Raw genomic sequence first — 18765 nt, 5'->3', positions numbered from 1 at the left:
TTTGTTTTACTTCCTTTCCTTCTCAATGCTTACTTCTGGGTTATGTTTTTCTCTAAAAATTCCTATTACTGTGATTTTTCGAATCTCCCTTCTCAGTGCATAGTAAGGGGTCCTTTATAGAGCCTGCCGTGACTGATATTTACTGTTTTAGCCCTTAAGTGTCTTTGTCTGGTGTGGATGTCCTTATTGACCACTTACTGGTCATTAGTGATTTAGCCACCACCACTTACCTATGTTGGCTATGCCGCTCCCCTCTGCTAGATAAAAAATGCTATTTTGTTTGTTTGCTTGTTGTGGCTTTTTCTACCCATTACAATGTGTGTGCTCTCTCTCTCTATCCCTTATGGCATGCACCTGGTGGTTCCAACACATCCTTACTTCTTTTGGGTAGCATGTCATCCTAGCAAGACATTTCCCCCAAAAGAGCCTAAACAAGAACCCTAGAATAGGTTTTTTCCCTCTCCCCACCACTAGACCATGCCCTCTGACCCATGATCCACCACTTCCTATATTGGCTGGGAATAGGCTGGTGGTGCCTGGGTCTCGCGCGTGCTTCACCTTTTTTACCCACCGCTCATGCATTTGTCGTGTTCTGGAGATTGGTTTGTACGTTCTGCCATGCACTTTTGACTTCTTATGGCGTGGGTTGTTTTCCAATCTACCATTCTTTATGACTTGCTTCTTTTGGGGATTGGGCCTTGTTGGATCATGGGCCTTCCTTCCCCCGGCCTATTCTATGTTCACTCTGTGGCCTTGTTAGCATTTTTTTGCCGTATCACTCTGCTATTCCTGCTGTAATGTTGTTTAACTCAATCCTGCTGGGCTTTTTTGGGCCTGCTATTTATTTCCCTCCTAGTGACTCAATGTGTTCACTAGGCCTTTTCTTACACTGTTTGTGGGCTCCTCTGTCCCATTTCCCTCTTGGGCATCCTTGGCCCATTTGCTTTCCTTGGGCTTCCTCGACCCTTTTTCAATTCTACTTTCCCATGGGCCTTTACTAACTCTCTTGGACTTCTCTGGCCTAATTACTTTATACTTCATCCTTGGGGCTGATGGGTCTTCCATTAGTCCTTTACTTTCTTTGCTTACATTACTTTAGGCCTATTGTGGCCCATTCTCACTTTTCTACATACTACCCATGGGTTTGCTTCCTCTTTCTTTCAGAGTCCATTCAGGTCTGTTTGCTTCTCCAAGACCCACTTTATGAGCCCGTGAGCTATTCATTCCTACCACTTAGGCTCAATGGCTTTTTCTTGTTTGCTAACTTTGGTCTGCCCATGTTGCTGGGCCTTTTCTCTTATTGGGCTTGCCAAAAAATGAGCCTCAACAACAATTACTAGAGAAAAAGAGGGGAAGTACTTGTGGATGTGAAAGAGAGCAAAAGAATTACTTATAATCTATTAATATCTAAAAGCTAGAAGCTTAATATTAATTATTATTATGCTCCTATTAAACCATATAATCATAGCATTTTAGTGCACTAGGTCCATTTTGGTGGACTTATTTAAAAATGAAAAAAAGACAAATTTGGATTAAGAGTAATTATCTTAAATCCAATTTATTAAAATATATGGATCTTAAACTTGTTTTTAATAATAGTAAAATTGACTGTAACTATTAATTTGTAAAAGAGTTAAAAGATTCTTGTAATTCAATGACATAGCTTTCATTTCTTTATGTTTTGATTCTTTTCAAAAAAGAAAAAAAGAAAATTGAATTCCCTTCCACACTATTTTAATTATTGAATTTAGGGCAAAATTTAAGTATAATACCTAAGTGTTGTTTCTTAGATTTCCCTCTTATAATTCAACTATATGACTTTTTTCTCATGAGATGAAAGTGTATTTTAAGTTAAATACAATCACATAACTGAATCTTAAGAGAGAAAATTTAAAAAATAGCACCTAAACACTAAATCTAAGTTTCTCCTTGGATTCATATATATAAATATATGTTACGAAAAAACGAAAGTTAAAAGGGAGTTCTGGGCCTTTAAACTTTAAAGGTAAAAGAAAAAAAAAAAAAGAAGAAGGGAAGTAACGGTAATTATGACTACTTGGCTTGGAAGTAGAAATATTAGAGATGAAGTTCATTTTAAGTAAAAACAAGTCAAACTAAACTTAAACATTTTTCACTTTTTCACAATCAGGAACATACCATACCAATACCAATACCATAAACCAACAAGATCACCCCAGCTGTTGAATTTGGTTGTGTAGACTGTACCCATTACTAACCAACTACCTCGGCCTTGATTAGATCTCTGAAAGTCTGACCCCAAAAACCCATAAATTCATAATCATATTCATATCAACAGAGGCAGCACCTGAAACTGAAAAAATGGCAAGAGCAGGAGGGATAACAAATGCAGTGAACGTTGGTATAGCTGTGCAAGCTGATTGGGAAAACCGTGAATTCATCTCTCACATTTCTCTCAATGTTCGCCGCCTCTTCGATTTCCTAGTCCAATTCGGTACCACTCTCTTTTCCTCATTGAACTACCTTCTTTTTTTGTATTGTTTTCATTGTTTTAGCTGAATTTGCTGATCTGGGGTTCGTTTTAATTCATTCAATACTACCTTCTTTGATTGCATCAATGAAATGAATGCCAACAAACCCATTTTGTTTATAATTCTATCTGAGCTTTCTGGGTCTAGTTTTTTCCGAAATTCCCACATGGTTGTTGCAACATAAAGAATTAGTTTTTTTTGGGTTTTGGTGTTGGTGTCACATTTTTCACTTATATTGTGCTTCTAATTCTATCTAAGCTTTCTGAGTCTAGTTTTATTTTTTTGGGAAATCCTACATGGTTGTTGCAGCATGAAGAATCAGTTTTTGGATTTTGGTGGTGGTGTCACATTTTTCACTTATATTGTGCTTCTAATTCTATCTAAAGCTTTCTGGGTCTTGTTAATTTTTTTTTGGGAATTCCTACATGGTTAGTTACAACACAAAGTATCAATTTTTGGGTTTTGGTGGTGGTGTTATATTTTTCATTTATATTGTGCTTCTAATTCTATCTAAGCTTTCTGAGTCTAGTTTTTTCCGGAAATCCTACATGGTTGTTGCAACATAAAGTATCAGTTTTTGGGTTTTGGTGGTGGTGGTGGTGTTATATTTTTCACTTATATTGTGCTTCTTTTTTACTCATTTCAGAGGCTACAACGAAGAGCAAATTGGCGTCACTGAATGAGAAGCTCGATACGCTGGAGCGTCGTCTAGAACTCCTTGAAGTCCAAGTGGGAACAGCATCAGCCAACCCGTCTCTTTTTGCTACATGATAATGTTATTGTTGTCCTTCTTGTTGTGATACGGCTTCTCTGTAAGCACACTCTTCTCTTGTCTGTATTGTGAATGTGAACAGATTTCTTGGCTTGTAATATTGTATGAAACTCTAATGTATTAGTATGTTCTGTTGCTTATATCGTGGATTTGTTTGAGGCAGTAGAAATTTTGTGATTGTGATTTAGCTTCTTTGTGCACATTACATGCTTTTTTTGGAATATTCACGTTTGAGTGGAGTGGTAAGTTAAGCAGTGACCTCTCACATTGGATTATGATGACAAGAGTGAGTGATTAATGTAACATAATTGAGCCTAAACCCATAGGCTTAAGATTCTTTAGACAGTGAATGCTATGTTCAACTTTTTTCAACTTTAGAATCTATCGATGGTGCAGATTTATCTGGCTGAGGTCACTAATTAAGGAAATTCAATATCATGTGGGTGGTTTTTAATAGCGAACTAGGTGTATACTGTATATACCTGTGACAATGAGCTCTACTTCAAATGACACCTCATTCCCTTGCAACAATATGGCAGAGTGTGAAGTTGTAGATTCAAGGTTCATTGTGTGTGTGACTTACCAATTTAAAAAAGAAATATGGCATTGTTTGTAATTGAGTTTAGCAAAATCAGTGTTCATACTGGTTTCGCAAACATTTAAGACTAGTCTATGGTTATTCATGCATCACTCTGTCTATACCATGTTCTTTTTGGTCTTCTTGTCCTTGTAACTCTTTTATAATGAGCCATATTACTCTTGCAATTAAATTGAGAGGCCCCAATTCTTGACTAGAGGGGACATCACTTGCCTCTGCCCTTCCATCCATTGGATAGATAGAGGGAGGGGGAGGGTGAGGGGCTGAGTCCTTTGGGTTTTTAGTTGAAAAATGGTGTCAACCTTCATTGCTTATAATTCACTTCTCTTGTGTGTAATTTTTGCCACCTTTATGGGACTCATAACTTAATCTTCTATTTTCTATTGCCTAACCTCAACCATCTAACTTGTCGTCTAAAGTGGATTCATAATATCAGCATATTGTTTGCCGCTTTCAGTTCTTTAATCATTTAGTTTCTAGAAGTATTGGGATTTTCTTGTATGAATGGCTACAGCTTTTTTTTTTTTTTTGAGACTCAGCTACAGCTAATAACATATAACGTCTTTTCATCCACTTGGACTTGGTTTTGAGGTTCCTTTGGTTATATGGCAACAAGTTTCTCTTTCTGTGGGTAGGTAGAAGCAACATGTTTCACATAGGCAGACTGTTGATTAATCCGATTCATCTAATTATCATTTACCAACAACCTTCATGATAGCCAACTGATGATGGTCTATTTTTTCTGCATCTTTTTTGTAAGCAGTGGCATCTGTTAAAGGGCTAAAACTCTTCCTACACAAAAACATTCTGGTTATTGGTCATGGGCTGGCTAATGCAAATTGTAATTTAAGTTGTCTAAATTTCAGGGATTACTTTTAACTTTCAAGAGGTATTCTTATGTACAGAGCAGATGATACTTACTCCATTAACCAGCCCAGTAAATAGTTGTGGATGACCTTTACTGAATCTGATCACTTATTTGTCTTGAAGAGTGCTTCCTATGCATGTATATGCACATGTAGTTTCCTTCATAAATCAAATTGTCTTGTTCATAAATGTTGTAATATTGGTGGACCCTCATTAATTTATCAATTCTTAAGCTCAACGAGATGCTTAACTAGACTGTTGTTGCATGAATAGTTTGGCATCTTACTCCCAAGACTAGCAATGCATTTAATTTTGGTAAATTATCTTGACTAAGTTAAGGGACTGCCTCGAGTTTGTTTTTTCATGTGGGTAACAGTGGAAGGCAACATTTTGACAACCGATAATCTACAGAGATGGGGTATTGTCATTCCATGGTGTAGTTTGTGCAGGACATATGGGGAGTCCATTTATCATCTATTTCTACATTGTTGGGTGGCTAGGGAGTCATGGGGTTTTCTGAGCCTTTTAGGGGTAGAATCGGTGATGCCTCAAAGGGTGGGCGAGTTGTTGTTATGCTGGAATGGCCTTACAGTCAAGGACATGCTGCTGGTGTAGAGTTCAGTTCTCTTGTGCTAAATGTGGATCATTTGGAGAGAGGATTTCGTGTGTTTTTGAAGATAAAGAATCTTTGGTTCTCCTTCTCAAGTCGCAGTTACTAGGCACTATTTTCTCTAGGCATAAGGCTTGTTCCATCTCCCCTGAGCCTACTTTTGATCTTCTGTCCATGCCAGATAGCCTTTTTGTTTGCTGATTCTATTTTTCTTTTGTGTCTGTACTGTTATGTAGTATACTTTCTGCATACTGCTTTTTTTTTTTCATCTTTTAATAATTCTTACATTCTTACTGATCAAAAAAAAAAAAAAAAAAAAATCTTGATTAAGTAGTTCTAATGGAAAAATAATGCAATGGAATGCCCATATTATATTCCTCAGTTGTATTTTAGCATAAATTGAATTCCTTGATATTTAATCTAAAGAATATTGAAAAAGCGACCTAATGCCTAATTTGAAGAGAGTATTGTGGGATTATCCCCATTTTCTCTACTATCATTTAGCATATGACATGACTAGAATGATTCATTATTCACATATCAATATCTGTCGAAAATGGGTAAAAGAAAAAAAGAAAGTTCCATCTTTCACATATTGATGAAACATCTCACATTAACCCATTTTACTACCTTGGCTGCGGAGGGGACGGGGCTTGTGTCATAATAGACGACGTTTCTGTTGGAGTTGAAATGGGTGGTATGAGGATCCTTTTATCTAAGACAAGAGAGAAGCGATTAGAGTTGGATGTCGTCAGACTGTCTATGGATTTCATTTATTCAGATGCATTGTTTTCTATAATCAAAGCATCCTCCAGCTCCCGGACTATGTCAATCATGCATGGTTGATAAGCAGCATAGGATTCAATACATGATAATGCCACCTCCATTACTCTCCACATTGTCTCTGCATGGTACCCACCCTTAATGCCAGGATCCACGATTTCATCAATCCTTGACTCTCTAAAATAGGACTTTGCCTGCATGCAAAGTGTTCCACTGTCAGAGTTAGTCCTCAATTAATGGGTCAACCAGCCCTCTAGGATATTTTGGATCTCTAGGGACAGATGTGAATTAGAAATTCCATGTAGGTTGTTATCTTTAGGCATCATGCAGTGTGAAAGAGTAGTGTTAAGTGTGTAACACTATAGGTCATTGATTCATAAATGTGACTTCTAAAAGGGCAAGATTATAGTCATCAAATTATCAGAAGCTAGAAAACATGAAATTGGACTGTACCCATTCAACCAGGCTCCATTCGTTTCGTGGCCTCTGTATGTTGAGCGGCTCTCGACCACTTACGATTTCAAGTAGAACCACAACAAAGCTGAAGACATCACTCTTTGCTGATAGTTGCTGTGTTGTATGGTACCTGAATGATAGATTCAAAACATAAGGAAGGCCATAAAATTTCCATGGCTATAGTTACTCTCTTTGATACATAAAACCAACTTCAAGGCGAAATGGAACAATGTTGGATGCTTGGGCAGTTAAGATCTACTTAAGATTCCAGAAAACCTAGGTATGCATATATCCATGAAGAAGATTAAATTATTGATGATCATTGATTAAGTGGAACAAAATCTGTTGCTCATAGAGACAGAAGTAAGCAAGGTTTGAATGTTTTATATAGAAACAATTCTAAGAAAAACATTCAGACTTACTCTGGATCTAGGTAACCAGCTGTCTCCCTCACTTCCAGAGATGCATTACTGTCCCCTTCCTGAGGAGCATATTTTGAAAAACTAGTCTGCAACCTTTGCACACATGCTATGATCCAAAAGTATATTGCTTGATTTCACATCCCTATGTATTATGCTACGTCCAGGAAATGTGTGAAGATAGGTCAAACCTGAATAATGAAAATACTCATTCAAACATGCTACATGCTAGTTTTGGCGGGGAGGGGGGGGGGGGGGGTGGGGGGAGAAAATAAAAATAGTTAAATCAACCAAAACAACCAAAGGAAAGCCAATCAAGTGAAGAAATTTTGGGAAGCAACGACATTGAAAATTCCATTTTCATCCATATACACCAATTCCAGAAAAAGTAATGGATCATTAGTTCACAATAGGTCATTCCCATCTTTGTTCTCTTTTGTATCTTTTAATCCATCCAATGCAACCAATTAATAAACAATGCTTTGGAAATGCCTCTAACATCAAAATGCCATATGTAGCCCACCCATGAACCATAACTGTTATTAAATCATTGCTCAAGTTTCACGATAATTCTTTCAATCAGCTCTGTCAGTAAGACTGGACAAAGTTGCCCTACCTTTTTTTTCTTTTTTGACAAATATGTCACTGTATTGGTTTACTCTGAAGCTGTGTTCACTTGTCATCATGTCATGGTTTTATCATCTTTTTATCAAAGGTAACTGTAGAATACTTAATTGGGGTACACCTTCTCCATCATTTCCTTTCCTCTAGTAGGTATAACACAGTAGAGTATCTCATAAAAAGTACTACTTGCTAGAAATTTCATCATGTGGCAACATCAAGTACTTAAGTTATTGTGGCATGTAGCATATTAATCAAGTTTTCCTTAGCTTCTCTGTGCATTAAGATTTCCTTTACAGCTTCTCTTTACTTGTGAATTAGAGCAATAAAATAATAAAACTGAAAACCCATTATACTTGCCCCTAGCAGCACCAGGAGCAATAGAAAGTCTGGTTGGCCAGTCCAGAATTTTTCTTTTTGCTGGTTCCCCTGGGAACAAACTGGTGATTAGACATTGTTGAATATCAATTGATATCAGTCAGAATAATCAAGGCTGTAATAAGTACCATAGAGGCGATCTTGTAGAGAGCCATTAGACATGAAAGGATAAACAAGAATTTTTTGGTTCTTTCGCTACAATAACCCAGAAGAGGCACTAGGTTCTCATGCCGAATCTCTGAAAGCAGGTTTAGCTGTCATACATCATTAGAGTTGTCAGTGGACACATTTTTAAAGCATGTCATACTTCTGGATAAAAAGGGAAATAATGAAAATTTTTGGTTGAATAGTGTTTGTGGAAAAAGAAATAATAACAAAACAAAAAAATAAATAAATAGATTCCATTTATTCATTTAATTGATAAAAATTAATGCAGTTTGTTACCAAAAGTTCAGGTTTTATTTTTTTTTTTTATTTTTTTATTTTTTATTTATTGGGGGGTGGGGGGGGGGGGGGGGGGGGGTAGGCAAGAGATTGAATACTTTGCACTTATGCAGAAAATTATTCAATCCTGTTTAACTTTAAAGATATAGAAAGTTATGATACAACTTTCTAATACATAAAATAGGCTATTACCTCAATCTCAAATTCCCGAGTACCCTGAGTGGACAAGGCTGACCGAACCTTCACTGCCACCTCATGGCCATCAAGGATAGTGCCGCGGTAAACAGACCCAAATCCTCCTTCACCTATCAATGTTCTGTACTTCTCGGTGATGGTCTCTGTACTCTAGGGTAAACGGCTCAATAGATATCGACTTTATACTCATGTCATCTTTGCTGGGCATGAAAATAACTACATCTGCATATTTTGGGAGAATTTGTTGAGATGAACACAATTGACAAAGCTAAATATACAGCTGAAATTGGCCTCAAGTAGTTATGTAATCACCTGATTAACACTATCTATTGTTCATACTATTGAGTGAATTATGAAAACATAGTAAAATAGCTGTTGTTGTGCACCATCAGGAAGACAATTTCCTTCCATATGGATTCATCATCTATATGGAGGGTATAATAAATCTATTGTTTTCTAGTCATCCCCTTGGGGTTTAAATGATGTTTCTTAATTCTCATCTGTGCTAATGCCTTCATACTAAAGGATAAGATTATATTTATGTATTTAGAGGATAAGAGCTTCATTTGTGCTTTAGATCTTCGTTCATGCTTTTATCAGTTCATGCATATTCTCCCAACAAGATTTCAGACATCAATGGATATTAATGGGTGGAGAATAGATTAGTGGACTTACTCTCAACCATTTGGCATCGTTTCCCATCAAATCTTCCTTGAGGCCTCATCTTTCTTCTGTAAACACAATCCAAAATGATTCCGACCACAGTAGTAAGTAGGAAGGATCCACATGCAACAGTGCCAATGAGAATTGCTGATATATTTTTTCCAGTATCACATTTTCCGTCGCCGAAAAATAGATTCCAAATTTCAGATTTCCCATTCTTCTACACATCCATTTTTTCATTTTATAGATAATAGAATTCATACACTGTATTAAGTGTTGAGCTTTTGAAGCTATGCCCTTTGTCTAATTGGGAATTGCATCCAAAAAATCTGGAGCAAGCACTTAATTACTGAATCAATAGAAGTATGTTTCATAAACAGGAATCAGTTTAAAATTTAACAGGCATATACTAGTTTATATATGGCACAATAATACATTCAAAAGAAAACTTACAGGAATTTCAAATATGGCAGTGAGGTAAGAGATTCTGGAATCCGCCCCACAAGATCATTGTTGCTCATATCCCTGATAATTATTGTAAATCAATGAATGAGTGAAACATGATATTTCTGATGTGCAATACTTCAATTAAGGAAGTTACTGATGGTACTAATTAGAATCTAAGTGAAGGAAGAAATGAAAAAAGATCTGTAGAACATCTAAAAAAATTGAGCTAGTAGTCTCAAAGTAAGAGCTCAAGTCAAGGGCTAGCACATCCACATTGCACTCATTTTGGAAATGAAAAGTCAATTTTGACAGACCCTCAGGATATGAATCAGAGGATTAACCACTATACTTTTAGATAGTAAAGAAAGAGGATAACTGTCTAAATGTAATGATTGTATAGAGCAATAACATTTTTTTTCTGTCTGTAGACTTTGGCATATGTCAATGTGATATGATATTGCCATCTATAAACTCTCTATTGGAAATTTTACGAGCACACTGGGGAATGTTGTCAGGCAAGTCTTAAATAGAAAACATATGGTACTTTCAAAGCATCAGTAGAATGGGTGCAGAATTATGATAACCAACACCCCACACAGAATCTAAAGTGACGCACTCAATCCACTTATAATAATTTCTATAGCTTGCAGAGTAAGTAGAGCGCAACTCTATGAAGCTTAGTCTCTATGGTAAGCTAATATGCAATTTTGTATAAGAAAGTTCCATGGTTGGGAAGCCGGACTTGGAGGCTACCCATCTAGCTCACACCCTCACACCTACAAAGAATCCTGCCTAGTATAACTTCTGGGACAAATTTATCAGAATTTGATGTAAAAATGATTACATTATATGTCAACAGATTGATATATCACCAAACTCAAGGGAAAATGGGATGGCCCATCACTCTATAATCAGTGCAGGCTGCTAGAAGTTCTTATACATTTCGTAAATAAGTAATTATCTAGTATTCTGAGAGTATAGTGACATAATACTCTTTTCTCTATATAATTATGGATTCCATCAACTAAATTTATGATGCATCCACCATTCATGTGAGAGGAGTGCCGTTATTATACTTTAGGTTATTATACTTTAGGAATACCTAATAATTTTCCATAAATTCATCTATATATGTAAATAATGTGACATTATCAGAATTTAGAGGACTTGAAGGCTATCCACCAAAGCGAAGAATTATGTAAAACAAAATCCTATAGATTACAGCCCAACCCAACATTATGAACACCTTTTCCCACTTCTTTCCTCCGCTGCCATGAATTTTAAGGCTATCTAAAACATCAATACCAGACACGTTATTCCCCAGTGGGTCTTTTGCATAAATATCCGTTCTATGAAACTCGTTTATCAAAAGCCCTTCATAAGGATATGTCATTGTGGAAATCTTGTTCATCCACTGCCAATAGGAAGGAATGTCATGACCACTCAAGAAGTAGCCACAGAACAAGAAGAAGAGGGCAGTGAAAGCAAACTGCTGCATAACCCAAGATATAGTTTGGCACCACTGGGCTCACAAACACCACAAAGGAGTTTGTTGTGAGAAGGGAAACATAGAGAACAATCAAGAAATATATGAAAAGTCCTTTGAGCTTCAATGCAAAATACACAATGCCAGCATAGACTCCAGCCTGAATGGCAAGGAAAGGAAGGTAAGTAACAACACCAGCAATGGTGTAAGATGAGGCTCTGTAGGCATTGTGAGAAGTCTTTCGGATGAAGATGAAACGCTCTTGAATGAAGGCTGGGACAGCATCATTGGAAGAAAAGAAGAAGAGGCAGACAGTGAAGATGAAGAAGCTGGTGAGGTCTGTGATGCCTTGCAAGGATTTTGGGGGTTTCACAAACATGGTGGCCATCATTAAACCCATTATGGTGAGGCCCATTAGTCTTGAGAGGAAAAGCTCAGGTGTACGACGGATGTTCTTGAAGCTGCGGCGCATGAGTATCATGATCTCTGATAAGAATGAATTAGCAAACTTTGGGCCGAGATGGTTATTGTTTGCTGTGGAGTTCATAGCAACATCAGCGCCGCCAGGGGTGCGATAGTCATCTTCATTGACAGTGTAGTCACTGCTGTGAGGTGTTGGAGTGCTAAGGATTTCACTCGAGTATGCGTAGTGGCCAGGGGATAGACTGCTTAACACCATGTACACAAAGATAAGAGAGCTAGCACATGTAACTCAAAGAGAGCAAAACTTGATTATGTGCTACAAGAAAATGTTAAAAGTTATTTTTAATTTTACTACAAGGATTTACAAAGTGACCCGTCAATGAAAGGTGATTTGTGTCAAGCATTACTTTGTGCTTAACTATGTGTTATGCAACTACAAATTGTGTTTTTAATTACCTTATTGAATTTGGACCTTTTTTATTAGCCTGCGAAGGTGTAAGCCTCAGTGCTTGCTAATCCACGATCACTAGCACTCCATGACCTTGAAGTATTGTTATATGGGCTTCTTACACTGTGATCAAAAGAATCAAATACAAGAGAATTATTTTGTAACTGTAGGCGCTTTCCCTGTCCCTTGTGATGATCAGCACTCTCTTGACCTTCTGCTTGACGGCTATGACATGGTGGAGTAGGCGTTGGTGGTAGAGTCGATGAAACAGACATATCCATCCCTGCCAATGGCAGGGGCTTCAATCCGGGAAGTGCAAATTCAGCTACTGCTTCAACAACATGTTCAGACTGATCATACTCTTGTATGACATCAATTAGGTGCTCAATTGAGTTCTCAACTCTGCGCCCCATCCGTGATACATGGTGAGTGACATCTTTGGGTGATCCTTGAAACATGAGCTGGCCACGAGCCAAGATTATGAGATGGTCAAGGAGCAACTGGATTCTTGATGAGGGCTGGTGGATTGTGAGGATTACAGTGCTTCCAGAGCGTGCAATGTGGTGCACCTTTTCAATCACGCTAAGAGCCCTGGTGGAGTCCAGACCTGAAGTAGGTTCATCCAGGAAGAGTAATGATGGTCCATGGATGATGTCCACCCCTATTGTCACTCTGCGACGCTCTCCACCAGACACTCCTCTGATCCCCTGGTCACCTATATAAGTGTTCCGGGACGACTACAAAATAGACAGTCGGAAAATTCAGTCACAGATTAGAGATAAATATCAAAAGAAACTTCTTCACTAGCTAGCATGTTGTCAACTTTTATCTCCTTTGAATAACCATAACTTAAATGGCTATTCAACCGATTATTTTGAAACCTAGCATGAACAAAAACTTATTAAAGAGAGGGAAAAGTGTTAGCAATTTCAAGAAAGAATGGCTTCCCATTAAGTTTTTGGTCACAACCACATCTGTGCTATGCCAAAAGAGGATTAGCCAAGTTATAATTCTAACTCTTTGTAATCAATTATATAGTATAATTTAACTTGGTAAACACCACATGCATAACACATTGATCTAATTCAATCCATTTGGTTTTTAGATATAATGTTTCCAACTCCAACCAGTGCAACAAGTTGGAATGATTAGTGTTGGTGGAAGTGAATCCTAGAGAAATAAAGGTCTTAACGCGAGAATTGGGAACTAACATGCATATCATAAAGTTTTAAGTACTAATATGTTGAACCTTTAACTATAAGTGGGAATTTAAATCACTTACAGACAACCCAAGCTGCTCGATCAGCTTATCCACACGCTCTTGCTTTTCAGCCCTTGAAATAGGCCCCAGCCGAAAATCAGCAGCAAACATCAAAGTCTCATACACAGTAAGCATTGGAAATAGCCTATCATCCTGCATTATATATGCTGAAGTCCTTTTAATCAAGCTCGGACTCATTTCCTTCCCATCCAAGGACACCCTGCCCTTGAGACTCCCACTAGCTATTCTCCCAGCCAAACCATCCAGTAGTGTAGATTTGCCCGCACCACTTGGACCCATCACTGCAGTGATGCACCCTTTTGGTGCATAGCCAGTAATCCTGTTCAACAAACCTACTTCTTTTTTGAACCATTCCCCTTCAACATCCTTCTTTTTCTTTGTCACTGTATATGTAAGGCTTGAAAACTCGAGTCCACCAGTGAAATTAACCAGCTTCCCTATGTCGATCACTGTGTCACGACGATCACTATTGGTATGAGACATTGGTAGAGTGTTAGTTTTTTTCTTTTCTTTTCTTTTTTTCCTTTGGGGTCTCCCAGTAAGTTGGGGGCTAGGACTGAAGGAGAATTAAAAAGGAGGAAACAATGTGAAAAAACAAAAAAAAATAATTGTAACAACCAGTGAAAAGGTTTAAGGAGGTATTCCCAAAGTTTACATGAGGCTCTTTTCATTGAAGAATCCTTATGGACTCGTTCCAATCGAAAAGAAGAAAATGCCTTCTTGTTTCCATCATCGGCTGGTTTTGACATTATTGTGTGCATTTTAGGCTTTTAGCCTGGAGCTGCCTGCTGGCCTTGACTTTCTTTGGACATGTATGCTAGCCAAATTTTGTTTGAACTTTCTTGCAGATTTTTGGTGTCATTATGTAGCTGAAGTAAACACTTTGTGTTGTCATCGGTGATCTAATTATTTACATTTGCAAATTGTATGAGGTAACAATTATGTCCTTCTCAGCGTAGCTTTCAAAGTGCAAATAAAGGAAGCATCATTCGGATTAATTTCATTAACAATACTGTAAGTGATCATGTACTTGCCAGTTTTAGGCTGTCAAATACTAAGCTAATCTGTTACAACCTTGCGAGTAATTAATAATTATAGAATATTTCATGAATGTAATATCTCATGAGGAGTATAATAAACGTATATCCTCTACTCTCACATAATAGTGATTCTATTTAATTAAATTCATGATAAGGATTTCATCCCAAAATTTTAAAAAATAAACAAAAAATCATGATAAGGTTCACTATTTAACGGGAGTGTGTATTAATTCTACTTGTGAGGTATTCTATAATTTTCCGTTACAAATAGAGTTATAATTAAACAAGTCATTCAAAAACAGTTTAAGTTTGGCTCAATAAAAAGGTTCGTTCATGTTTCTTTATCTATAAACAAGTTATACTTGAGTCTTAAGTTTAGGCTTTTCAATAAACAAACTGACCCCAAGCAAAAAAAATTGCTCATGGAATAAGCTCGTGAATAATAAAGTTTGATAAAATACAAGTTGAGCTTAGATTAGATTATGGGCTTAGTAATAAGCTTGATATGGGCTTCAAAAATAAACTCATATCTTACTAAACTTTTATTGATTGGAAGTTGGGGTCATATGTCTAAACCAAATGGACGAAACAATATGCTTAATATAGGCTTGATAATAAACTTGTATTTGATTCAAAAGCTTTATATTGAGTTTGAGTTTGAGTTTGAGAGCTCAAACTTCTAAACTATCTAACAAGGTCAAGCTCAAACAGTTTGTAGGCATAGTTCGAACTTAAGTAGAGCTTGAACATTTTACATTTGTTGTCAAGCAAAGTTTGAACATTAATTACTTAACATAGTTCGGCTAGTTACAAAGGGTTTTAAGTTTTGGAGGAGAGGGATCGCTAAAGATGTCTCTAGTCTCATATAATTTAAAATTTTAAATAATGTGATATTTTGTATATATATAATATTATTTATTATTAATCATGAAATTGACTCCCAGCATTTAAATTTGAAAGGGTCATATTCCACTTTTCAAATCAATTGAATTATGACTATCTTGAGCCACATTCCAAACTTCTTGCTTATTGAAGATTTTCCAACTTATTTAGCTTATCTACATTTGTGGTAAATAAAAGTTGCCAGTTAGTGTCTCTGTGCTAATGTGCACCCAAGTCCTATATTTAGGCCCCTCATGGGTTTCTCGTTACCTTTAGTGATGCTCTAATCTATGCCATCTCTGCCACAAGTATCGCAACAACCAAAATTGGTTGCATCTCTTCCATTGTGGCAGTTGAGTTGCCCTCTAGACTCTAGAGCCCTTGAGAGGCAGTCTTCAACCCATATCTAACTCGAACCAGTCTAGATTTTAGTTCCTTTAGCACGTGCTGTAGAGCATTAGCATTCAGTATTATCTTCACATTATTTTATTTTATCATCTCAAAATCTATTTTATTTATTATATCATACTATTTTACAATACATCCAACATCCCAACTTTTATTTTAAAATATAACACATTAAAATAATATAAATTATACAATAAAATAAAAGTAATAAATAGAGAGAGAATAATATATAATAAAAAATTATAGAAACTTGCTATAGTACCATCATATATTTTTAGGATTTTTTTATAATTGGATGACCGGGTAATAGGCCTTTTTAATGCTTTGATGCTAAAATATACCTACATTTGACATTTACAAGCCTCAATACTAGTGCTCTTAAGCATGAGTGCTAAAAGACCGGTGGTCTCCTTGTGTTGGCACCAAGCTTTGCATTCTTCTCAATTGGGTGCGATTTCTCTTTAAGATATGGTTTTCTCCTTAGACTGATTTTGGTGTCTTTAAGGTGGATCATATTGTATTGCTTTTCTTGTAAATCAAAGAAATTATTGTCTAGATCATATTGGTTTTTTTCTCATCAGATCTTGGTTTGGGTTTGATTTTAATCTCTTTGAGTATTTGGGTTCTCTCAACGTATACTTTAGTTATTAAATGGGTAAGAGCACCAAACAGAGGCTTTTTTTTTTTTTTTTTCTTTTTTTTTAAGAAGAAGCTTCTTAAATGATACGTCTACAACAAAATTTTCTAATATTTTTATAATAAAAAGATTATATATTAGCCCATCATAAGTATTTAAAAAAAAAAAAAAAAACTAAAATATATTTCACTTACCCTCATTACATTTTACAACACTATTTATTTTTTGGATAAAATCGCTCACTATGTGTGCGCGTTTGGGTATAGATGAAAGATGAAAATTATTTTACTATTTAGCTTATTTTTGCTACTATTTGTGAGTTCTACTGCACTTTTTGACACTATTTATGAGCTCCACTATACTATTTCAACTAACTTTTACCTTTATTTATAGTACTTTTAGCAATAATTTTTCAATTTCAGCAAAATAAGTGGTATCCAAACACACCTAAAAACAATTTTGTTATACCCTTGGATCTTCTCTCTCTCTCTTTTTAAGCCTTGGACTCTCTCTTATTATTGTATTCTAATAATGATATTTTGATTAATTTTTTTTCCAATTTAGCTATTTGTTCGGCTCAACCCCATGTAGAAATATGGTTTTGAAACTTGGACTGTTTAATGAACATTAAAAAAAGAAATTTAAAATTTTTAAGGTCAAACTAAAATCGAACCGAAGTAGAAATATGATAATATCATAATTAATTTTATAATTATTTAAAATATAAATAAATATATTAAATTAGTAAGAATTGAAAATTTGACTAAAATAATCCAAATAAACATAGAGTTCTTTCTTTCAAATGTATTTTTTATATCATAACTTTTATAATATAAATAAAAAATATGAAACCTAAGTGAACATAATAAACAAAACATATAACAATATCATAGTTTATTCACTAATTATTAAAAAGAAAATTATTAATTTACATTGTACTATTCATATTTATATTATAAACTAAATAATTGTGTACAATATTATACCTTTTTATGCAGATATATATAATATTGTACACTTTATACAAACGTGGATCACATTACTATTACAATATAAACCAATAATTATTCCGCTAATGAAACATAATTGATTTATCAAAACTACTGCTGAAGTAAACAAATAATAAACTACCAGTATCAAATTTAAATCTGACATAAAATATTACTAAAATATTAACAAATAGGGTAAATTCCAGAAACCTCCCCTGAGGTTTGAGGAAATACCAAACACATCCAACAATTGTTGAAAATGACCAATTTACTCCTAAAAAGTAGACGGCGTGTACTGCCGTTACTCTCTCCAAACGATTTTTTTCCATGTTCTCTGTTCACTTTCTTCTTCACGCCATAACATAAACGCTTCTCTCTGAAAGCTCAAACCACATGTATTTTGAGAAAGATTACAGAAAAAAAAATCACTCAGCTAGTACCCATTTTTCAAATCAAAACCATACATTCTCATTTGGAAAAATAAAAATTTACATTACATTCCAAAAACAAAAATCCTCCCTCCATCAAACCAAGATCAACCCAATTAGATCCAATATCACACAAGGCAATCAAACATAGATCAGCTCAACCAGATCAAAAAAAAAAAAAAAAATTCAAAACAAAACCCAGACCCATTGGTGAGCATTGTGTGACCAAGCAACCGCCGGCCACCACGGTACCACCCATCACTACCCACCCATCGATTTCAAACCCAAACCACTCCCACCATCAAACATCACATTATTCACACCTCAAACCCAAACAAAACCCAAATTATTTAAAAAAAAAAAAAAAAAAAAAAAAAAAAAAAAAAAAAAGACCCACCGTCGAGCATCGTGTGACCCAGCAACCCCTGTCCACCACGGCACCACCCATCACTACCCACACATCTTCCTCGAACCCAAACCGTTCCAACTATCAAACATCACACCTCAGAACCAAACAGAACCCAAATCAAAAAATTAAAAAAAAAAATACCCATACCCACAACGGCAGCTCACCGAACTGACCTTGGAACCGCCGTCTCCACTCATCGTGACCCAGCAATCGCCATCTACAATTCATCGTGATTCGCAACCCAACCACAAAGCTTTTAACGGCGGAGTATAGCTTGAGATTTGTGGTTAAACTGGCTTTGAAACCATTCCGGTGGAGGAGTTGTTGGTCCCGAGTCTGAAATTTCAGACTTGAGCTTGAGAGAGATATTTTTTGACGTGAAGAAAAAGAGAGAGATTTTTTGGGCGTGAAGGAGAGATTTTCTGTGTGATTCGGGAAGAAGAAAGAAATTACATAATATAGTTTGATATACGGTGCTTAAACGGCGTCACACGCCATTTGCATTTTAGGAGCAAATTGGTCATTTTTAACAACTGTTGGACGTGTTTGGTATTTCCTCAAACCTCAGGG

At 36.0% G+C, this 18765-nt stretch overlaps 2 protein-coding genes and 1 pseudogene across 2 annotated transcripts; 1 reads left to right on the top strand and 2 right to left on the bottom strand.

The window, feature by feature from the left end:
• Positions 1 to 2105: 2105 nt before the first annotated feature.
• Positions 2106 to 3422, top strand: LOC126733010 (protein BRICK 1). The gene is made up of 2 exons (XM_050436122.1): positions 2106 to 2473; positions 3157 to 3422. The coding sequence occupies exons 1-2, from the start codon at positions 2341 to 2343 to the stop codon at positions 3279 to 3281; spliced, it is 258 nt and encodes an 85-aa protein (XP_050292079.1). The 5' UTR covers positions 2106 to 2340; the 3' UTR covers positions 3282 to 3422.
• A 2313-nt stretch (positions 3423 to 5735) lies between these two features.
• LOC126733011 (nodulation receptor kinase-like) lies at positions 5736 to 9837 on the bottom strand (annotated as a pseudogene).
• Positions 9838 to 10833: 996 nt separating this feature from the next.
• LOC126689659 (ABC transporter G family member STR2-like) lies at positions 10834 to 13885 on the bottom strand. The gene is given in 5 exon segments (XM_050384878.1): positions 10834 to 11250; positions 11252 to 11914; positions 12129 to 12185; positions 12187 to 12857; positions 13403 to 13885. Coding segments are annotated over 5 exon segments (2187 nt in total). The 3' UTR covers positions 10834 to 10937.
• Positions 13886 to 18765: the final 4880 nt, after the last annotated feature.

The sequence above is a fragment of the Quercus robur genome, chromosome 6, assembly GCF_932294415.1.
Source record: "Quercus robur chromosome 6, dhQueRobu3.1, whole genome shotgun sequence".
Lineage (NCBI taxonomy): Eukaryota > Viridiplantae > Streptophyta > Magnoliopsida > Fagales > Fagaceae > Quercus > Quercus robur.
This window is presented reverse-complemented; position numbering and strand designations above follow the sequence as displayed.

Excerpts from the sequence above, each read along its gene's own strand:
- LOC126733010 (XM_050436122.1), top strand. The coding sequence starts at position 2,341 with ATGGCAAGAGCAGGAGGGATAACAAATGCAGTGAACGTTGGTATAGCT. Across the intron at positions 2,474-3,156 it reads CGATTTCCTAGTCCAATTCG|AGGCTACAACGAAGAGCAAA; the intron begins GTACCACTCTCT and ends TACTCATTTCAG.